This window comes from Cavia porcellus, unplaced genomic scaffold, assembly GCF_034190915.1.
Source record: "Cavia porcellus strain 051 isolate PalLab524CR breed Dunkin Hartley unplaced genomic scaffold, mCavPor4.1 scaffold_9, whole genome shotgun sequence".
NCBI classification, from domain to species: Eukaryota; Metazoa; Chordata; class Mammalia; order Rodentia; family Caviidae; genus Cavia; species Cavia porcellus.
In genome coordinates, this window is record NW_026947492.1 from 78,577,843 (window position 1) to 78,598,814 (window position 20,972).

The 20,972-nt window shown below is 41.4% G+C and overlaps 1 protein-coding gene across 2 annotated transcripts in view; it reads right to left on the reverse strand.

Annotated features, from left to right (window-relative positions):
• Mettl15 (methyltransferase 15, mitochondrial 12S rRNA N4-cytidine) overlaps positions 1-20,972 on the reverse strand; it is a 143,548-nt gene that overhangs the window by 31,615 nt on the left and 90,961 nt on the right. The window contains exon 4 of one of the 2 annotated variants that reach the window (XM_003465006.5): positions 3,657-3,848. In XM_003465006.5, the coding sequence (XP_003465054.2) occupies positions 3,657-3,848 (192 nt within the window). Of the gene's footprint in view, positions 1-3,656; positions 3,849-20,972 lie in introns of those variants that run through there. The other variant, XR_010049891.1, reaches the window with a different exon arrangement.

Sequence of the window (20,972 nt, forward strand, 5' to 3'; positions counted from 1 at the left end):
ATGACAAGAGCTGAAACTTCAGAGTCCTGAGATAGAATCAGACATGCACTGCAGCCTGAGAAGGCTGCTGAGGTGTTTCAGGCAAAATGCTGAGGTCCTACATAAATACCAAAGATTTCCTCTTCAAAGACTCAGTAGTATGGGACAGCAACTGCTTGGACTAGTGACCAAGATCAAGGCTGTGGGAAGTTAGGATGTTTTAACAGCCTCTCACTCACTGAGAGGTAATTATTGCTTCTGTAGATTTCCTTCACACTAAAATAATGGACACTGTTTGAATTTGAAAATTAAATTACTGCTTGATTTTTTTCTTTAAAATATGGAAGGCACAAGACTTGCTAATGATATTTGAGTAAATCTAGGTCTCAGGAACTTAAGCAGAATCTATGGCAGGAAAGTAACTACTTGTGGGGGATACGCTGAAGAGAAAAAAGTCTACAAAAGAAAATATTGGTCAGTTTGCACTCACAAAAATTAGAATAATCGTAATGGCAATAATGTATCATATCAAATTTAGCAGTATTAGCTCAATCATATATAGCAACGGTCACCATGGATTAAACTGAAAATAAACATGTAATACTGAATAGCCTAAACACAATCTCAGATAGAGGATAAAAAGAATCCCAAACTCTGGCCATATAGAATAAATTACAGTAGCAGAGAATAGCAATCACTGTATCACACAATCCCACGGTACTTTCGAGAAATGAGCCCAAGAACTCACACTGATGAACTAACCATGCATGATCCTCCTCATTATACAGTCGTGACCGCAGTAGAATTACCACTCTTACATTGATGTAATGGGTTGGGTTGGTTGCTGGCACCAATCAATGCAATGGCTTGTAAGTAACAAAGGTGTGGCACCTTTAACATCTGAGGATCAGATCGGAGTGAGGCTGCCCCAAGACAGCACAAGCTTTTCTTGAAAACCGGAAATTATACCTTGCACCTTGTGATACAACATGCTAGTGCCTTCAGGGAAGTGTCTGTCTCCTGTGCTCTCTCTCTCTCTCTCTCACCAAAACCTAACATTTGAGATCACCAATCAATGCCTCTATAAAGTAGCCCCAATTTCCATCTGAATGTGCTTTGCTTCTTCAGCTTTCAAGATGAGGCTGTGCTTTTTCTAGAGTCAGACTGATCTAGGTTTGGATGCTAGCTTTGGTGATACTGGCAAAGCTTTTAAATAACTGGACCCTCGATTTTTAAACTACTGTAAGCAGCAATGCTCACCCTACAGAACTGTTGAGAGAAGCAGCAGTGAGGACCACTATAAATCCAGTGTGGTGCCTAATACATACAAGATGTCCAATAAATTCTGATGTCCTCATATATTTCCCAGTGATCACTCTTGGCTTAAACAAAACTTCTGGTAGACCTCATCTATCTCAGAATTCAACTGCCCAAACCACTGAACATTGGAATGAACCTTACCAGTGATGATGAATCTAGACTCTGGCACTGCCAAAGCAACTGTAACAGTATGGATATACTCAGCAGTTTTTCATTATAACTTTTTACTGTTAAACAAGAAAATTAAAACAACATTCTGATTAAGTAAAAAGCAGGTATCATTGTGCCATACTCATTACTATTAATACTAATAATGTTATTATTACTGAGGAGTAGTGTGGACGTTTTCACAGGGCTGCAGGGCAAAAGGACATCGGTCTGGAAGGATGGCAGCAGGCAGGTCACTTTAAAACAGGAATTCATATGGGGAAGAGGCTAAGATCCAGACATGTAGCCCCACCCCATACAAGGTAAGAGACGTGAGCCAGGTTTCAATGACTTACAGGAACTAAACTCATCAGAAAATGTACGCATTGACAAAGCACCAATTACTATGCTCTGGGGAAGAATGTAAGTTCCACCAGGACCACAGTGTCAAGTCCTGGGACCATGAAACACTTTCTGCTTGACAAAGCTTACTGCAACCTAAAGTTATTGTTCAAACTAGGATCTTCATGGAATAAATTCCTTTTAAGACCCTGGTGCCCAGTAGCATTGTGTTATGAAAGCCCCTGGTATCCAACTTCACACCAGGTATATGTTCCCTCCAGGAACTCACCAGCTATATATCTTGCCATGGACTCTTCTTTCCTAACATCATTTGGATTAGCATTGTGCATATTTACTCTTCTCTCCTTTTTCTAAGAATTCAGTGGCTCAGCTCTTCTTTCTGAATATCACACATTTCTTCATATCTGTTACTTGCTCTAATTAGGCTGCACTTTAGGCTGTCTACCTGGAAGCCATTCGTCTTGTTAAGATCAATTGGCTCCACTCTGATTCCATCCTTAGGTCCCGGCTGACAGGGAGTTTACTCCTCAGGGCAATCTTAAGCTCAGTTTCATGGAGGGGAACCTCGGGGTCCTGAGTCACAGAGCAGGATCTGCTGAGCAGTCTACAATAACAACATGGGTGTTCACCACTATTAACTAGAAATAATTGTTCACTGTGTTTCAGCACATAGCCTTTTTAGCAAGACAGAGAACAGTAGAAATTTTCTTGGCATTTTATTATTTCTGTACAGCCACCTCAATCTCCAAACATGAGGATATTTTTGACCTTTACTATTAGTCACCAGTTTTTAAAGGCTTTATATTATTTTCTTTTATGATGACATTCTTCATTCCATGAAGGCCAACTGTGTGTGCAGAGGGAGGCGGAAGACTCAGAAACAGCAGGGATCTAACGAATACAGGTCAGGCCCAGCTTACAAGCCCTCCTGCCACAACCTGGGGGAGGCTGTGTGGGCAATCACACAGGACGGAGCAACGCGGGGCAGAGGGGCGCGGGGGAGGAGCGGGACAAGCACGGGTGAGCTGTGCAGACACAGACACAGGTGGCCACATGCCCTGGACCAGTGCTGGGCCAGACACGGGCACTAACCAGCTGTGCTTTTCAAGTTAATTTGGATGAAAAGGATGGATGCCCAGCCACTTCCACAGTGGTCTCCTTCATGATACAACATGTAGGAACTCGAATGATGTAAAATAAACAACAGCTTTTCCGAGGCTGGGGGACGATGAGGAGGGATAGAAGGTGTGGCAAACCTACTGCTTACGTGTGCAGCAGGCTGTTTACACCCCTAAAGCTCTGAAAGGCTCACTGTCCTGTAAGGTATGTGCTACTGTATTTGATGTGGCATCAGAAATTGCAGTTCCTCTCTAAAGGCTCAAGCAAACTGACTACAAGATACAGGACCAAACGCACAACTGATGACCTCTAGCATCTTGTCTTTGTTGCAGTATTACAAAAGAATACACAGTAAATTCAGGTCCTTTGGCTTCTCCCGAGAGGTATAGTTGGGCGTGCATAAAAGTGAAATCAGTGCCCCAGTGTCATGGCGTTTATCCATACGTCAGTACTTCAAAAGTCCACCTTGCATGATTGGAAAAGGCCATCCTTAGGGAAGTCATCTCTGCACTGTTCTGTGTAAAGACAGTAATTACTTTTCTTTTAGTATTCCAAAGCCAGGGAGATACTAAATTCTATAATGAGTGCAAACAAAACCGATGTATTACATATGGGGAGTGTTAGGTATGGGTGTGTGATGGGAATTCTGCAGTCTTAAAAGGAAATTAACTCCAGAGTACTTTTGCGAAATTGATTTTTGTGAGGAGAAACACTTTATCAGTACTCACCGGCCACCATCCATCCTCATGTCCAAGGGACCGTCCTTTCGAAAGGAAAACCCTCTTTCAGGAGTGTCGAGTTGCATGGAAGAACACCCGAGATCCAGCAGAACCCCATCCAACGTCCCTGGCTGCACTCCAGCCTTCAAGAGTAAGGCTTCGGCCTGGCTGAACGGGCCCAGCAGAGCTCTTATCTGTGTACTGAAATAAACCAAGGGGGATGAGAGAACATGCCTGCTCTACCAGTCCTCCTCGATGACTCTGGTCACTAGAGGGGAGCACATCCTGTTACTAGATGACTGGGCTACCTTGCATTGCCTGGGTGCCAGCCCATGTGCCCACGGAACTACACATTTGTGGGCACAAACCCCAGGGGGATGCAGTGTCACTTTAGCCTCACTGAGAAACATTTCCTGGGTACCCCTGGGAAGTTATACAACACACTCGTAAATCAGAAAAATTCCTTCATCACACCAGGTTTTTTAGTACTTTCTTTTTACAAAATTCCTAAGTCTACCAGTAAACAGGAAAAAGCACATGCCATTTTGCTAAAAAAATTACTTTAATGACTAGGTCAAATTAAATGTAATAAACAAAAGACAAATCTTATCAAGCCAATGTGGTACATAAACACGCTGGAATACTATTCAGCCATAAATGAATGCAGCCCTGTCATCTAAGCCAGTTTGGATGGAATTGGAAACCGTTACGCACGGTGGTACGCCAGGAGCAGGAAGTTCTGGTGTGCACGCTAGGATGACGTAGGTAACGACAATGTACTGTCCACCTCAAAAAGCCCGTGTCGCCATAAACAAATGATGGATGTCTGAGGAGACAGGCATCTGGCCTGAATGACATATCATCACACTGTTGAATGTATGTGTGTGTGTGTGTGTGTGTGTGTGTGTGTATGAAGGCGCATTACCCCATTTACATGTATAATTCTTGTGTTTTTATGTAACCAGGTAAATAAATTTAATTAAAAACAGGTCACAGGAAAACAGCAGATTGAATATGTCCAGTGCAACATTTCAGCGGCCTGCATGTTTCCCTGTAATTCAGGACAAGGCGCTGTGCATTGTACAGCTGTGTAGCTGAGGGAGGAAAGGGACTGAATGGCTCCCAGCAGAAGGGATGCTTCAGTCTCAGCAGAACTAAGAAGTGAATGGGGCACTGGGAATCCACAGACAGACAGACAGGCAGACTCGCGTTTCACCTCCTCGGGTACTAATTCCGCCTCCTACACTAAGTGAGTGGCTGCCTCCAGGTTCTTCAGAAGCCTCAGGGAAGCTGGCACTCATTTTGAAGGAGAATGAGGAAATAAAATCAGACGATGCTCTCAGGGATGGCCTCCCTCTCCAGGTGGGTGGGCTTGAATCCCAGCAGTGCTGGAGATTCACCTGCATGGCATTCACCTATGTAACTACCAATGAACTGTGTACAGGGAACTCTGAGCTCACTGGTAATTTTCTTCTCAAAGTCTACTGGAGAAAGTGATTTTCAGATCCATTCACCAAATTCTTGCTGAATATAGGCTGTGTGTCAGCCATTGTGCTCTCTGGAGGTCGCGTAAAGGGAACACGGAGACTAATAAATAAAGCATAGTTTTCTGAGAGTGAGTGAGAAGAAAACCATACATAAATGCAAAACAAAAGGATGGGAGCTAAGATGGATGGAGGAATGAACAATTTACTACTTGTTTCTGGAAAGTATGAACACTAATATTACTAGAAATAGTAATTAGAAAAGAGTAAAACCTTGAGTTTGGAAGCCCACGAAAAGAACCAACTGCTATTTGAACCTTTTCCCACCCCATCACTGCTCCATGTGGCCTGGAGGGAAAGACTGTCTGAATCACCTTTCCACCTCCTTGTTGGAATGGTTGCCACCCTCAGGCTAGAGGACTGGCCCACACTGGATGGCTGAGACTGCTGGGAATCTGACAAGCACCTGTCCTCATCGCCAGAGGGAAAAATACAGCTGTGCTCAGGGGGACTGAGGAGCAGGATCTGTAGTAGAATCAAGCCTGGCGAGAGCCTTCCGGGCTTCACATGAGGATGTCACTGGCTTGCTTGAGCAATGCCATAGGGCGACAGGGAACCGAAAACGCTAATCAGTGATCCACAGAAAGAACACCTGGTCCTTTGAAAAGAAGCGTCTTCTCTACAAGAACACAGAGGAGAGAGGGACTTGCTGTCAGCTCATCTGGGAAAAGCACTGCTCAGTGTGTTGTTCTGTTCTGGAGAATCCTGGTGATATATCTCAGGGAGTACTCAATGTAAGACTGAAGGACAATTATGCCTGTAGTCCCTGAACCCCACCTGAGCATAACAGTGTCTTCTACAGATGGTGAAAACAAATAATATTGAGCCTTAATTTGAAGTCTTATATTGCAGTTATCCAGCATGGGGAATCTCAACAGTAAAGCACATGCTTAATATGAAGTAAATCCTCACTGCTGCATAAAAGCCAAGTCAAAACTAAGCAAAAACAGAGCAAAATGACTAGTTTTGCTGGACAGCTCTTCTTTACTAGACAGACATACCTCAGATAACATGTGTGTCCCTAGTACTATGCCATGAAAGATGAGTGAAAACCCATGCCCCAAGGCAGCCTGTCCACATCTCCCCTTAGGTCTCATAAGGGAACCCTCTGGTTCCTCTGGGCTGCCCATCTCTCTCCTTCCAGGGGAACTGGAAGCGCCAGCTACATGCTGTAGAAGAGACTGATCACGTCTGTGATGGTTTACATGTCAGTGCACTAGGCTGAGGCCCCTAGTCATTTAATCAAGCCCTAATTTACCTGTGAAGGAAATCTGTCACTGGCTTACACCGACAATGAGTGTCAGAACAACATAGGTATGTCTCACCACATCAGTTGCGAGGTAGCAAGAGCAAACAAAATATGATTTTTGCCAGAAGAAGGGGAAATTCTCCTTTATGATTGTAATATCAGCTTCTAGCAGAGTTTCCAGCTTGCTGGTGTGCTCGCCCTACAAATGCCACACTTGCCTGACCCCACGGTCACATGAGAAAATCCCCAGAGACAAGTTTCTTTACAAATTAAGGTACAGATATACATTACATATACCACACATATGTCTAATCTATACACAGCATGCACACACTCACCTGTCTGTCTATGCCCCACAAGTTCCGCTCCTCTGGAGGACCCCAAGGGCCGCAGCTCAAGAGGCACATTTCTATTAGCTAAGCTCCTTTCACACAGCATTCACAAGGTCCTCGTAATGTGTTCAGAGACTGGCATGGGTCACAAGCCTGGCCAACCAGGTGCTAAGGTTGTTTCCTGGGGATTCCAGAAAGATTCCTCTTTCCTCCACTGAGCAACTGGGGGAGAGGTTTCTTCTACCTTCTCTGACACGAAAGAAAGACCCAGCCCTGATTATTGCTATTAGGCCAGCAGATATCACCTAAAACACAAGCCATCAGGACATTCAGTCCAGCTTCACTGAAAACCCATAAATTGCTCTTGCCCATAAATTACTCTTGGTATTGAAACCATTTTGAGGTTTTTTTCCTTTTATTTTCAACTGAAAACATCTCTTTCATAATCATTCAGCTCAAGACTTCTTTCTTTAAAACCTATTTCTTGTTTCTCCAGTCAATCTCCATATTAAAGGGAATGTTTTACCAAACTGGTTGCTCTTTTATGTCAAGTTCAAGTTTGCCTGTGTCCCTATCTCTGAATTCTGTCTCATGCTGATTACTTCTTTCCTTCTCTGAGCCAGCTTAAGGATGAAGAAAATAGGACAATTCCGATGTCACTGAGCTTTTATAAGTGTATAAACTAACACAAATAAGAATGCCATGGCATTGGAAGGCCCTTGGTGTTCCTCTCCCTGCTTCAATCTGCTTTTGTTTCCTTGGGCACAATGTTGTCACTGTGCCACCTATAAATGAGGGAAGCAATGCAGGGTTCACCCCAGGGCACCCCATTCTCAAGGAGTTTTCTCCAGGCTCTCTTAGTTGCCCCATTACTTTGCATTTCTCCTCTCCCTGTATCATACTGTCCTGGCTGAAATCTAAAGTGTCCCAAGGTGGGGCTCCAGAAATGAAGAAAGAACAGAGGTGTCATTCGTGCGCACAGAAGACCAGTGGGATGGTGAGCCAGGAGGCAGGGGTATGTGTGTGGGAGGGGGTTCTGGTCCTGGACAGGGCCTCCCCTGCTCAGGGTCTACAGACTTCTACTCACACTTTCTCCTTTTCTTTGGCTCCCTTCTTTGGGAGGAAGGAAATGTTTATTCCCACAAGCAAACGTGCACTGGCAATGTGATTTAGGTATGCATTCTCAAAACCAGAATAACAATATGAAGACACAATTACCTTGCAAAACATTCTCAAAATTTATCTTTAGAATAAGAGAAAGCACGGTAAACAAGGTAAATACATACTGTAGATGTCACACTGAGGAGAAAGTGAGCACTATTCCTTCAAATACTCTAACCTTTGGCACAGATAACATCGAGGGGTTTTTGTTTGTTTTTAATTCTAGAGAGACCCAGTGCATCTTTTCCTCTGGCTGCTTTTTTGATTTTCTCTTTATCACTGGTTTTGTAGAGGGTTAGTCTGCTTTTATTTTTATTTGTGTGGAGCTCATGCTAAGCTTCTCGAGTCTTAGGGTTCATAGTTCTCACCTAGTTTGAAGACACTTTTGGCCACGATTTCCTCAAGTGTTTTTTCTTCAGAGTTCATTTTACGAATGTCAGCTGACCCAAGACTGCCCAGCAGCGCTGACGCTTTCTTCACCGACCCTGGGTCATGTCTCCTAGTGTTTCATCTTGGGTAGGGCGGCCTGCTATCCTTTCAAACTCGGTGATATTTCGTAGTATCTCAAGGGCCATAAATCTCATTCAGGAAGTGTTTTTTCCAATATTCCATTTGCCATATTTAGGAGCACCACTGTGTTCTTTTTAAAGAATTTTCTCATTCGTTTAAGTTATACATGAGTGACTTCGTTAACAGAAAAAATTCTTCCTTTCACTTCTCTTTTTGTTCATGTTTTCCTTTAACACCATGATTTTGGAAATCCTTTCAAGTATATTTATAAAATGCTTATTGTACTAATATATTAATTCCCTACTCTCTGTAGTTTCTGGTTCTGTACTCCTGACTGATATTTTTCCTACTTTTTGTATGACTAGAAATTGATTGGCTCACAGATATGTTATTTTGGATTCTGTGTTCCCTCATGCTAGATTTTTTTGTTTGTTTGTTTTCTTTTTTTTGGCGGGGGGCAGGGTCTTTCTATGTAGTTTAGGCTATGTTTGGACTCCCTATGTACCCCAAGATAGCCTCAAACTCACGGGGTCCTCCTGTCTCAGTCTTCTGAGTGCTGAGATTACAGGCATGCGCCTCTATGCCTGGTTTAGGTTTTGCATTTCTTTACACAGTATTAGACTTTATTCTAGAGAGCAATTAAATTTCTTGTGGATCATTTTGGTCTTTTTAAGATTTTTAAAAAAGTAGTATCAATGTTTAAACCAGATGATTTCCTCATTTATTATTTCTTTGTGGCAAAATATTCAAAGCCCTTTCCCCTGGGTTTCTGAAGTACTCAGTATATTATTATTACTATCTACAGTCACCTCACGGTGCAGTACCACACCAGAACTTCTTGGCTCTATCTAACAGCAGAGTTTCAAAGTATGTGAACAGTACCAAAACTGATCCAGAGTCAAGTACAAGACTATAGACTTAAAAGCTTTTCTCACATATACAATAAACAGATATACATATTTTAAACACATAATTAGAAGTTTAATATAATGAACATATATACTTTAGTCATTAAATTTCAAAGTTCTGATAGCAAAAGAGTGGATTTTGTAATTCAGTAAAATTTAACTGGAAGTGAATATCAGGTAAAAATCTAAAAATATTTGAAAACAAAATAACATGCTTCTAAATTTATGGGTTAACAATCTAAAAAATGGAAATTAGAAAATATTTAATCTGAAATGCAACATATTAGAACCTGTGATAATGCTACTAACATTATTAGCGATAATATCACATATTTAAATGTATATACAGTGATACTTTGGTTCACAAACACTTTTGTTTGCAAACAATTGTGTTCACAAACAGAAGCATTGGGCAAAAGTTTGTTTTTGTTTGCAAAGTCTGCCTCAGGTGATAGACACAGCACAGTCATCTTTCCCACACCAACACATTGGGTCTCTTTTCCAAAACTGTATAACAAATCACATTTGTAAACCAAGATAGCACTGTACTTAAAAGAAAGTTGACAATGACCTGTATATTTTAATACATTTAGATAGCATCAAATTAAACACCTAAAAAGAGAGAAGTTATACTCACATATCAAATCATTCAAATAGAAAAGGACTACAGAACAAATAGAAGCAAGACAATCCATAAAACTTTCTTGTTTGAAAATACTGAGAAAAATATGGATTGTTAAGAAGAAAAGGAGAATGCACAACTTGCAAAATGAGGGATGGAAAAAAATAGGTCACTTTGGACCTTTTTAACAAGAAGTTAAAAATATAATAGAATAGCATTAAAACAATAATCTTCTGTGAATAACTTCGAAACCTAAATCAAGTGAAAACATCCTCAGGACACTAGAATTACTAAAACTGACATAAGAAATAAAAACTACAAATAGTCCTACAATGATTAATAAATTAAAACTGTAATTATGAAAACTTCGAGAGAAAAAAATTCCCACATATTACCACACATTCTTCTCAATATTCAAGTAAGTCTCATATTATGCAAATGAACACCAATTTTATGACAATTCTTCCAGAGAATAAAAACTAGGAAAAAACTCAAGAAAGTCACCACAAGAAAGGAAACTTAAAGGCCACATCTCTAATAATAAAATAGTACTAGCCTGGCATGGTGGCTTATGCCTGTAATCCCAGCACTCGGGAGGCTGAGGCAGGAGGATCATTTCGAGTTCAAGACCAGCCTGGGCTACAAAGTGAGCTCAAGTCCTATCCTAACTGCATAGAGATCCTGTCTCAAAAAGATTAAAAAAAAAAAAAAAAAAAAGGTAAAAAATTAACAACACACAAGCAGACCAAGTCCAGCTACACCTACACAAGGTGATCCCAGCAGGTTTGGTATGTAGTGGGCAAGCCCCAAGAAGCACAGAATCCTGGGGCACTTCAGCTGCAGCAGGAAGGAGGGAGCCCAAGGACGTCGGAACAGCCCTCATCATTGTCTTAGAAGAGGAGGACATAGCATCACTTATTAAATATGTATTTTGTCACAACTTTAAAATACAAGAAGTCTCCTGGTCTCAAGTTTTAGGCCAATATCTTCAGAAGACAGACACCTGATACCAAAAGAAATATGGAATAAAAGTGTAATTTTCTCAGTGGTCAAGTAAATATTTCATTACATCTGGGCCTCTCATAGGGAAGTGTATCTACTTTACTATGAAAGAGATGAGAAAATGAAAGAATTTGATAAGGAAATTTTCTTCATATTGCTTTCCTTCTTAATTTTAACATCCCACACTACCTATTTTATAATGATATTCAATCACTGAGTGCCTGGCTACACGTACTTCTGACATACAAATACTTCTGTTCTCTGTGATTATACCTCACTGTTCCAACCCTTCATCATCTCTAAGGTCAGTACTGTTCCAATGGGCAATAAAGATTCCCTCAGATAGCCACCACAGGGCTCACTGCTGCCTCAGCTGGCTCTTAGCACATGCTCGTCTGTAATTCTACTTATGTTTCAGATACATTTGAAGCTAACATATAAATTTTTTAAGGGTTGCATGAACAATACCATTCACCTTTTTGTTATTAACTTCAGCATTCTAAACATTATAAGCATTTTATAAATTTTTTTATTATAAACGTGGTGGTTTTGAAAGGTATCAAGTTCCAAAGGGATGACCTATGATACAAAATGTTCTGCTGTGGGCCTGGTGAACATATAATACACATTCCATGAGTTTAACTGCACAGAGTTGCTTCAAGGACAGTTTTTGACTGCGATCACTCCCATATCTAAGAATCATAAGGGATTTCATAAAAGAGTTTATGTGCTTCACATTATTTTATGATACCTTTCATCAACAACATTTCAGAAAATCAAATATATCCAAAAAATGATACCATGTTCTATTAACAAAGCAAATAACATACATAATTCACATCTATCAAAGTCAGGGAATTTAGTTATGGTTAATTTACATAGAAATGTTTTACTTTGAAGAACAGCATTACAATCAGTGTTAAAGAAAATTTCTTTCACAGTATTCTTTATTTTCCCTTCTAGAACACTTTTTCTGGTAAAATGCACATTTTGCTTCATAGATAGGAAGATCTGTTTTCTGTACAGTCTGGTTTTCCTTACGTAAGTAACAGACAGTGTTTGCAAAATGCCCTTTCAAGTGTTCCTTCAATGATTTTTAATATGTCTTACCCCTTCATATGTGATAACATGGGTCCCATAACCCTATCCTCTTACCCAACTTTCTAGAAACCTTAGTGTAATTATTAGCAGAAGGTGGGGCCTCTCCCAGGGGAATCACTCCCTATAAACTAAATTAACATGCATGAATCTAATCTTGCATAAGTCTAATCACCATGTACACATACTTCCAAAATACTCCAATGACTCATTAGTTTTTTGGGAAATTTTTAAGCATCACAACTTAAACATTATTAGACTTAAATGTTTGGCATTGTTGAAGCAGGTTATTTGGATGAATGTCTCAATTCAGGTCTGAAGGGGTCGGACGATCTAATCCAGTGCTCTCTGTAAGGATGAGTACCAGAATCATAAAGTGAATGTTACAAACTATGTGTCTTCTCCACCCAGTGAATCAGTCAACATCAGGACAAAGGATTTCTCATTCACAATTGCTTTAAGGAACCATGGCCAGGGTATGAAAAAGAAACTAGACATGGCTATCGGGGCATGGAGATGTGGTAAAGTCTTGAGACTAAAGAAAGCTCTTATAAATTAAGTATACACAACAGACATGAAGAAAATGAGTAGGAAATATTAACCACTATTATGGCAAAGGAAGATGGTTGTCATGCAGTGTGCAGAATAGCAGCTGATAGCACGCTGTGGCTTGGGCAACAGGTGCGTGTGTCGCTCAGCGTGAAGAGACCAATCACTGACACAGATAAAGTAGGGGGAGACCTCCCCTGTCTTCATGCATCAACTGGGTCCTCTCTCTACGTGCAGGTTTCGAAGACAAAGTCCTGTCAGCATCCATCAGCAGACCCTAGGACAGTGTACCCACACTTTAAAATAGCATTATAAATTCAGTTTAAATAAAGGAAAAATCACAGCATACAAGCAAGTATCAAAACATGAAATATAATGAAAGTCCAAGTGCTTTTCAAATGAACAGACCAACTACAACGGTTCAAGTTGCAGGTGTCAATTTGATGGGCTTTGAGCCACCCAGGGGCTGGAGAAGCACATTTGCAGGAGGGTCTGGGCACCCATGGAGGTGTGGCCTTGAGCTCTGTGTCTGGGGCCCTGGCCCTTTTCTCTGAGTGCTGCCCCCAGGCTTGAGGATTTGCCCCAACACACCTGACATTCCAAAATGGAGCCAGCCAACCCTAGACTGAACCCTGCGGACTGCGATACACATTAAACCTCTCCTCCTGCAGGCTGTGAATGTCACTGTGTCCCAGTGACCAGAAAGCCGACAAGACACCAGCCATTAGCTTAGAGTGACAGCCCATGGAGGCTGGAGTTTAGATCTTACAGTTAATGCACATTTATCTCCTCTATGTCCATATTCCTTTTCATATAAAATAATTTTTATTGTTGACAAATCAAACCGACGCCCTAGAAAGACACATTTCTTCCTTCCCTAGTCTTGAAGCTCATGGGCAATGCTTTGGAACAGTACCAAGAACCTGAACTGATGTGCAGAAAGGAAAAGAAAGCGCATGGGCTTTCCCTCAGGTTGGTGGTTCTCATCAGCTCCAGGTGCACAATGGATACCACACAATATAAGAGAAAATTATGGCAAGTAGTGGACAGTTTTATTCTGAGGAAATAAAAATGAAGCCTTTCTAACCTCTAAAAAAAAGTTCATTAAAACTTAAAATTGATAGTGTGAATTTTAGTAGATTTTCTTTTTTTAAAAAATTCAGTAGGAGTAAGAAAAATTCTTCCCTGCATAAATGAAAATTAATTAGCTGGGAATTTTTCAGAAGAAAATCTCTCTTCGCCACGCTTTCTTCCTGGGGCCTCTCTGGGGGAACCCACTGGACTCTGAATCACTGAGCTTCACTCCTGTGACTACTGTGTTTCTTTTCTCATTTCAAAATCAGATACAACTGGATGTGAGCATGAAATCATTTCCCATGCCAAGCATCAGTTTGGCTTATGAAAGATTTAATTATCATTATTTTGCAAAAGGTTGCCTGGTGATTGGTTCAAACCTGGAAATACAATGAAATGGATTACCTTTAGGGTCTTACTCTTTTTGTCAAGTGAATTTTGAACCATTACTTTATGGGCCATGCAACTGCAATTCCTTCACCATCAAAATACACGTCATGAAACATTTTTAGAGATGGCCCTGTGTGCTGAAATTTGCATGTTTAATTCATTTGGTAATACTGATGAACATAGTGTCCAAATAACAGGAAAGATTTTAAAGAGTTGATGATGGTGACAATCAAATAAATTACACTATTAAAGGTTACTAAATTCAGATATAAAATATATTTTCAGGGGGCTGGGGATTTAGCTCAGCGGCGTAAGTGCCTGCCTTGAAAGCAGGCAGTCGTGAGTTCGATCTCTGCTACCGATAAAAAAACGAAAAAGCCAAAAGTCATTCGGCATGTCTATATATAGGATATATAAAACCAAGTATCCAAAACTCTAGAGCTAATTGTAGCTCTAGGTATATAAAAATAACATTGATGATTGGCCGTGGTAGATTTAGTCAATGTCTTATAATGTTTCTCGGTTCAAATCTCCCTTTACACTGCATGAATTAAGACCTGCTGACACTAGGGTAAATAACTGGTTTTAATCTAAGGCTACATTTTCTTTCAGGAAATTCCATGGGAACTTTCCACATAATTTCACATATTTATACATAATACAGTCAGAAAAACGAAAATAACAGATCAGCTGCATTTTTAAGTTTAAATTTTGAAGCAATACTCTGTTTACAGAAAGCTATCTTTAAGATTTTAACCCAGTCAGTGAATTAGTCTGCTGCAGATGTTCTCTAAACACTGGATGTCTCAGGCACAGGTATCAGTCCCTAACGGGACAGTAAGACATTTCACCTATGCGCAAAGGTCCCACAGTCATGTCAAGATGCGCTCATGGGGTTCACATTGTGTTTCCCTGGGACAATCGCATTGCTACTTGCATCACTATTCTGCAGTGTACACATTTTAGACTCGGATTACGATTACAGAAAATTGGGCTGAGAGAAGATATTTTCCCTAACTTCTCATCAGATTACCTAGTATGCTACCAAGGAACAGAGAAAAGTGCTTAATAAATATTTGGTAATGAAGGTGTAAAACAACCACTTGAGGTCACAGAGCAGTTAGTGGTAAGGCCAAGTGAATTCCATACCAGAATGTCAAAGTACTACAAGGACTAGCACTGCGGGGTTTACTCAGGGCCAGCGCTTACACCCTGTGGTAAGACTGATCCAACAGCTTATCAATACAGGCCCTCTGGAGCTTCATAGTCAGTTTTGAGAAAGGTAGAAGACACACTAGGAGACGAAGGCTCTTCGGTGCTCTAGCTTTAGCATCGTCTTGGGGGACAGAGGGGACCTAGCACCCACGTTACGGATGATGATGGCAAGGTCCCTGCAAGTTTTATGACACAGAAATCCTACTCCTGACGGCAAACTGGAGAACAGAAACAGTCTACACCCCCGTGTTAAATTAGAACAAACCAGGTTAGCTGCCTCCTGGCACAACAGGTTTTCCTAAAGGGACCACATGTCCCAACTTTAAAAGATAGCAATACAATATGAAATAATGTGATTTTGCAACAAGCATTAAAGTAAATTTAAGTACTAAAATGAATTCTTAAAGAATGAAAGGTTTATTCTGGCTCAGTTTTAGTCTATTGCTAGCTGGCCTCAATGCAAGATAACATGACAGCGGGGCATGGTGAAAGGAGATATCCCCCTCGCAGGCACAGCCCCAGTGATCAGCCTCTTTCTACCAAGCCACACTTCCTAAGGGCAAGTCAGCAATAGCGCTTCACGAAGAACCACCTTCCACATGCTCTGCCTATGAGCACACAAAGCTGGGGACAGCTAGGCTTTACAATCAACACTTATTGAAAGGTCATTTATAGGCTCTCTGAGCTGACTGTAACAAAGTCCAAAAATCCATGCGACTTTGCCCAAATCATTTCTCTAGTGTCTTAGTTATGTTTCTCATCGCTGAAATAAAATAACACTCAAAGCTAAAGGGTGAAATGGTTATTTAGCTTACAGGTTATGGAGGTTCCAGTCCATCATCAGCTGGCTCCAAGGCTTGGGGAAAAACAGCTCATGGCAGTAGGAAACAACAAAAGAAGCAAGGGGAGGAGGAAAGACAAAGCTCTTTCTGTCCCTTGTACTGTATGCAGGCTCTCTGCCCTAGGGCAGGGGTAGCATGCACATCCTTAATCCCACTATCATACACTCTAGATTTCAGCCACCTCTGAAAAGCCCTATGACCAAATGAGGCTTTGGGGGAACATCTAGACACAAACAGTCATTTCTAAGTACAGAATCAGAACTGGACTAAAACTAGTGTCTAAAATAGGAAGAAGTCCACATTTCATGATTTTGGGATACTAGTAAGAAGCTAATATTTGCTAAATATGTATCATGTGCTAGGTCCTGTTTTAAGCATTTTTGTTGTATTAAAGCATGTGATCTTTAAAATTACTTAGGGAAGAGACTCAATTCATTCCACAAGCAGGGAAACTACTGAAGAAGGGTAAAGAGATCTCTTGAAGATTATACTGCCAGTAAGTACTTGAGCTGGGGTACTAACCCCAGCAATCTGCCCTAAAGCCTGTGCTATTATTACACACATGCCACATGGTGCCACCTGTTGATAAAGAGTGACCAAGCCTAAAGCACAAACAATAGCCACCAAGTTATCACTGTGTGGCAGCATTGAGTTAAGCGCTCTCTGTTTGTTTCGCTTCATTTGACCCTTACAAAAACAATCTGGAGGCAGTTTTGACTACAACTTCTTTACACGGCAGGCCATGGAATACTGGAATCATGGGTCTACTATCATGGGTAGTAACAGAATGACTTTCTAACTACAGCTGCCGTGTCTTCAGTACCTTTCCTGTTAACTAACGACTATATACTATGATGCTCTGTAAGAAATACTACTTCTGGAGGTGAATCTCACTTTCCACACTGTCTCAAAAGACGACGCAGGATATCTTTTCAAGAGGAAGAGATACAGCAGAAAAATTGTAACATGCTGAAAGATTACCTATACTGTGTTCCCCTACTTACATGTAATGTTCGTTAGCTTCAGCTGGTCACTCTACATTGTACACATATTCAAAATAACATGTACAGGAGAAATTCATACAGTTTTGTCAACTAAATGTAGATTGATAAAATGTTGAAATAGAAAAAATACAGATGTCAGATGTTGTCTTACTTAAAAATGATACATGAATTTGGATTTCTTAAGAGAAAACAATCAATTCAATATGTGAAAATTCCTCAGTAGACAATGCATTAAAATAATAATATTACTATTTAAAGGGTTACATTAGAATTCAGAAGAATTTCATCCCCTTAAATTCAGGTTACTTCTTTAGCTGACATAATCAAGTTATTTGCAAACATAGGCCTGGCAATGTTTTATGCAAGATTTTAAAAGCATTAAGTGACTAGATAAAAATCTGAAATATTTTCCTCCACTTGATTCCAAAAGCAGTCCCATCAGCTCCAATTTGAGATGCTCTGGCTGAGATCAGCATGTGAGCAGGAGCCTGGGGGCTGGCGCTCCTCACCTGGATGCATGGCACCATTTCAGGGCCTCTGGGGTGCACTGGGGAGGGACAGCACAGAGAGGTAGGAGGGAAACCTGTCCGTGACTGATTATTCCGCATCTGCACAAAGCAGCACTGCCCCCAGCACTGCAAGAGGCTCCACCGCTAACGACAAAGAAACACAGTGCTGCGGGGTCCTTTTAAAACATGGCACCAGCAAGAACCAAAGGACATGGTGGTGCTGGGCAGCTGGTCCACCTCCACATTCACATCACAGACAACAGCAGTAACACACGGCTTGTTCCCTTGTACAAAATGCGAATCAGGCTTGACGTTAATAAGAAAAAACTGTAATACTCAGCTGCCTGAAAGGAAAGGCTCAATGTACAATGACAAAAAAATATAAATACAGACACTGAAATCCATTATAATCAAGGTATAAAGTATATTCATGTTACACGTGTACACAGCATATATATTTGTGTATTATGTATAATTCTTTGGTTCTAAGGGGGAGAAAAATTGGTCAAAATCAGTCATAAAACTTTAACCATGTTTCTGCAAAAAACAGCAGTGCCAAAGGGTAATGCATTGCTAATGGTTTTCAGTAGAATAAATAGCTACTCTGACGTCAAAACTTTGTTTCACTCCAGTAACAGGCTCGCTTGGGGTTTCAGGTACAGCATGTTACACATCAGTTTTAAATAAAGTTATAAAAATAGAATGCCTGGTGAACCATATTGTCACTATGCAACCTGATACGATATGATTTATATCAAATAAAACATTAACAAAGGTGATAGATTATACCAAAATAGTATCTGGTGGGAAGGATACCCAGCTTCTTAAGTATCACATGAAATCACTGCATTTTCCTCTGTCTTGTCCTAAAGTGGTATACCACTGACTGCTAGCATTGTGCCAAATCAAAATATTCAAATAGCCCAAAGAAAAAGGGTTCTTACACTGCTAAATCTCTCTCCACCAGTATAATAATAGTAATAATGATGACCAAACTGGGGATATAGGACGGTAAGGAATGATATGTCTACAGAATGCTATTATGTTAGATCATATAGGAATATCAGCCATTTTTAGAACAGATATTGACATAAAAATATAGACATTTACAATCAAAACATAAATTGTGTCATCTTACCCTAGAAATAGACTTAAATTTGTAAGTTGAAAATGCCTAAAGGGCATGCTCTAACTGCATGTTACATTTAATAATGAATTGGCAGGCGTCAGTTTCATTCTTAAAAGGGTACAAAAGAGATCATGTAAGGCTCACACACTCAGTCAAACAGAATGCTCAAGCAGTTTCTCTATGCCAGTGTCTTGCTTGATTGCACAGAGGATATATTTGTGTAGGGGAAGGTGAAAAACAAAACTAGGTATTCCAGCAAGAATATTTATTTAGTATTAAAATCAGGCAATAGATACCTATTTCATTTACCATGAAACAGCAACTTTTGTGTGAGAAAGCATTTAAACTATAGTATTGTTACATTATTACTGCAAATAAAAGTAGAAAATATTTTATTCTCCCGTGTAGACATTTACATAAAAGTATTTTAACTATAAAATAACCTAAATGTCCATCCATAAGTATCTATTACTCTACCCCTTGATTTTGACAGACTGTATAGGCAAGCAGAAGAGGGTGGAGACTCAGGCCCACAAACCCAAGCACCCGGCTTAGGAGATTCCCACAGCGGCCATTGGGTCCCTGGAGTCTCACTTCCTGGCCGGCAAGACTGGAGAGGGCGCTGGCAGGAACATAAGGGGTCTCTACCACCAGGCAAGGGCCAGGACTGCTCTAGCTACTGACTTCTCAGCAACAAGGTAGAAGGCTGTCTGGACAGAGCTGAGAGTCTAATGGGCTGGGGGATGCTAATAAGTATTAGAAAGAAGTAAATAGTACAGTTTAATAAAAAAAAAAAAAACCCAATATTTAAAAATACGAAGTAATGCAAAGTAGGCCAGAGTCAAAGGAGAAGCGCCAACACGACCACTCCAAAGGGGAGGCTGGGGGCCTAGGGAGATCAAAGTGTAGGTAAAGGCCAGGGAGAGGGAGAAGGCTCCCACAAAACTTGGAGGCACAAAGGCCTTGGTCCAGGCTGCCTGATGATGAAAGGTAAGAGCAAGGTCACCGGGTGACAGCAGCAAGGGGACCCAGGGCAGGGAAGCAGTGAGGAGGTGGACAGGGCAGGGCTCGGAAGCCTGTGTAAACTCTTCATTACCTGTGGGATATAACAGCCGGAGGTCTGAACCGAGGAGCGGATGAGCTGACACATGCTAGGAGGACCCCAGGTGGTATACCACTGAGAATGGATGAAGCATCAGGAGGCCTGGGTATGGGGCCACTGCACCGGTCCAGGCGGGGATGACACTCAGGCTGGGGTGCCCCTGCCTGGGGGGTACAGCCCACGTGCTTACAGGGCAGAGACAGAGGCCAGGGACTTTGATGGATCAGATTACATAGAGAGGGAGCAAGGGAGGCACAGGGTGACCAGTTTGGATCTCTGGACTAGAAACATTCCACCTGTGCTGAGAAGGAGACCTATGTGAAATGTGACAGGGTTTTGGCCCAGATAGGACACTATAGCCAGGAAAGCCACAACCGGAAGCAGGAAGCCCCATCTCCCCTGCCCCTAGGAAGTTACCTGTGACGCCATCTTCCCGCCCCTGGAAATTTACATATGGCGCCAAACCTAGGACCAATGGGCTACCTGTGTACCCCTAATGCCCAGCCTTAGGTTCCACCCCAAACCAAGGCTATTTACATACCCCCATGCCACGTGTCCGCCGGAGGGATCGCCAGACACCAGCGGTGGGGGTGCCGGTCATCTCTCTCCATGTTCTCAGAATAAAGGCCGCTTTTTATTTTATATTTCTCATCTTTTGGAAATATTTTTCGTCTTTTGGAAATAATCTTAGCAAAATGCTTTCGGGTTATTAGAGCAGCGAGATTTCAGGGAGGGGATGGCTCGCAAACGGCTCACTTTACAAATCCTTCCAGGCCTGACCCTAATACAGCGGCCATGCACTCATACACAGCTGCCCCAGCTCGAGGCTCACGCACCCGAAGTTAACCGCTGTGCTGGGCATCAGGAAGCTTCCCCAGCCACAGGGGCTCCTACCTATGTGGCGCACACTGCCTTTGGTGAGCAGGGAAGTTCCAAATCTGCGAAGAACCATGCGCGTGCGGGACACAATGCAAGCCGCTCTTGTGGGTCAGGAAACAAAGAGAAAAGCAAGTCCGTGTGACTCACCGCGGTGAAGTTTTTAGGAAGCTGTAACATCTGACTTCGTCCATGAAGTTAGTCTATCC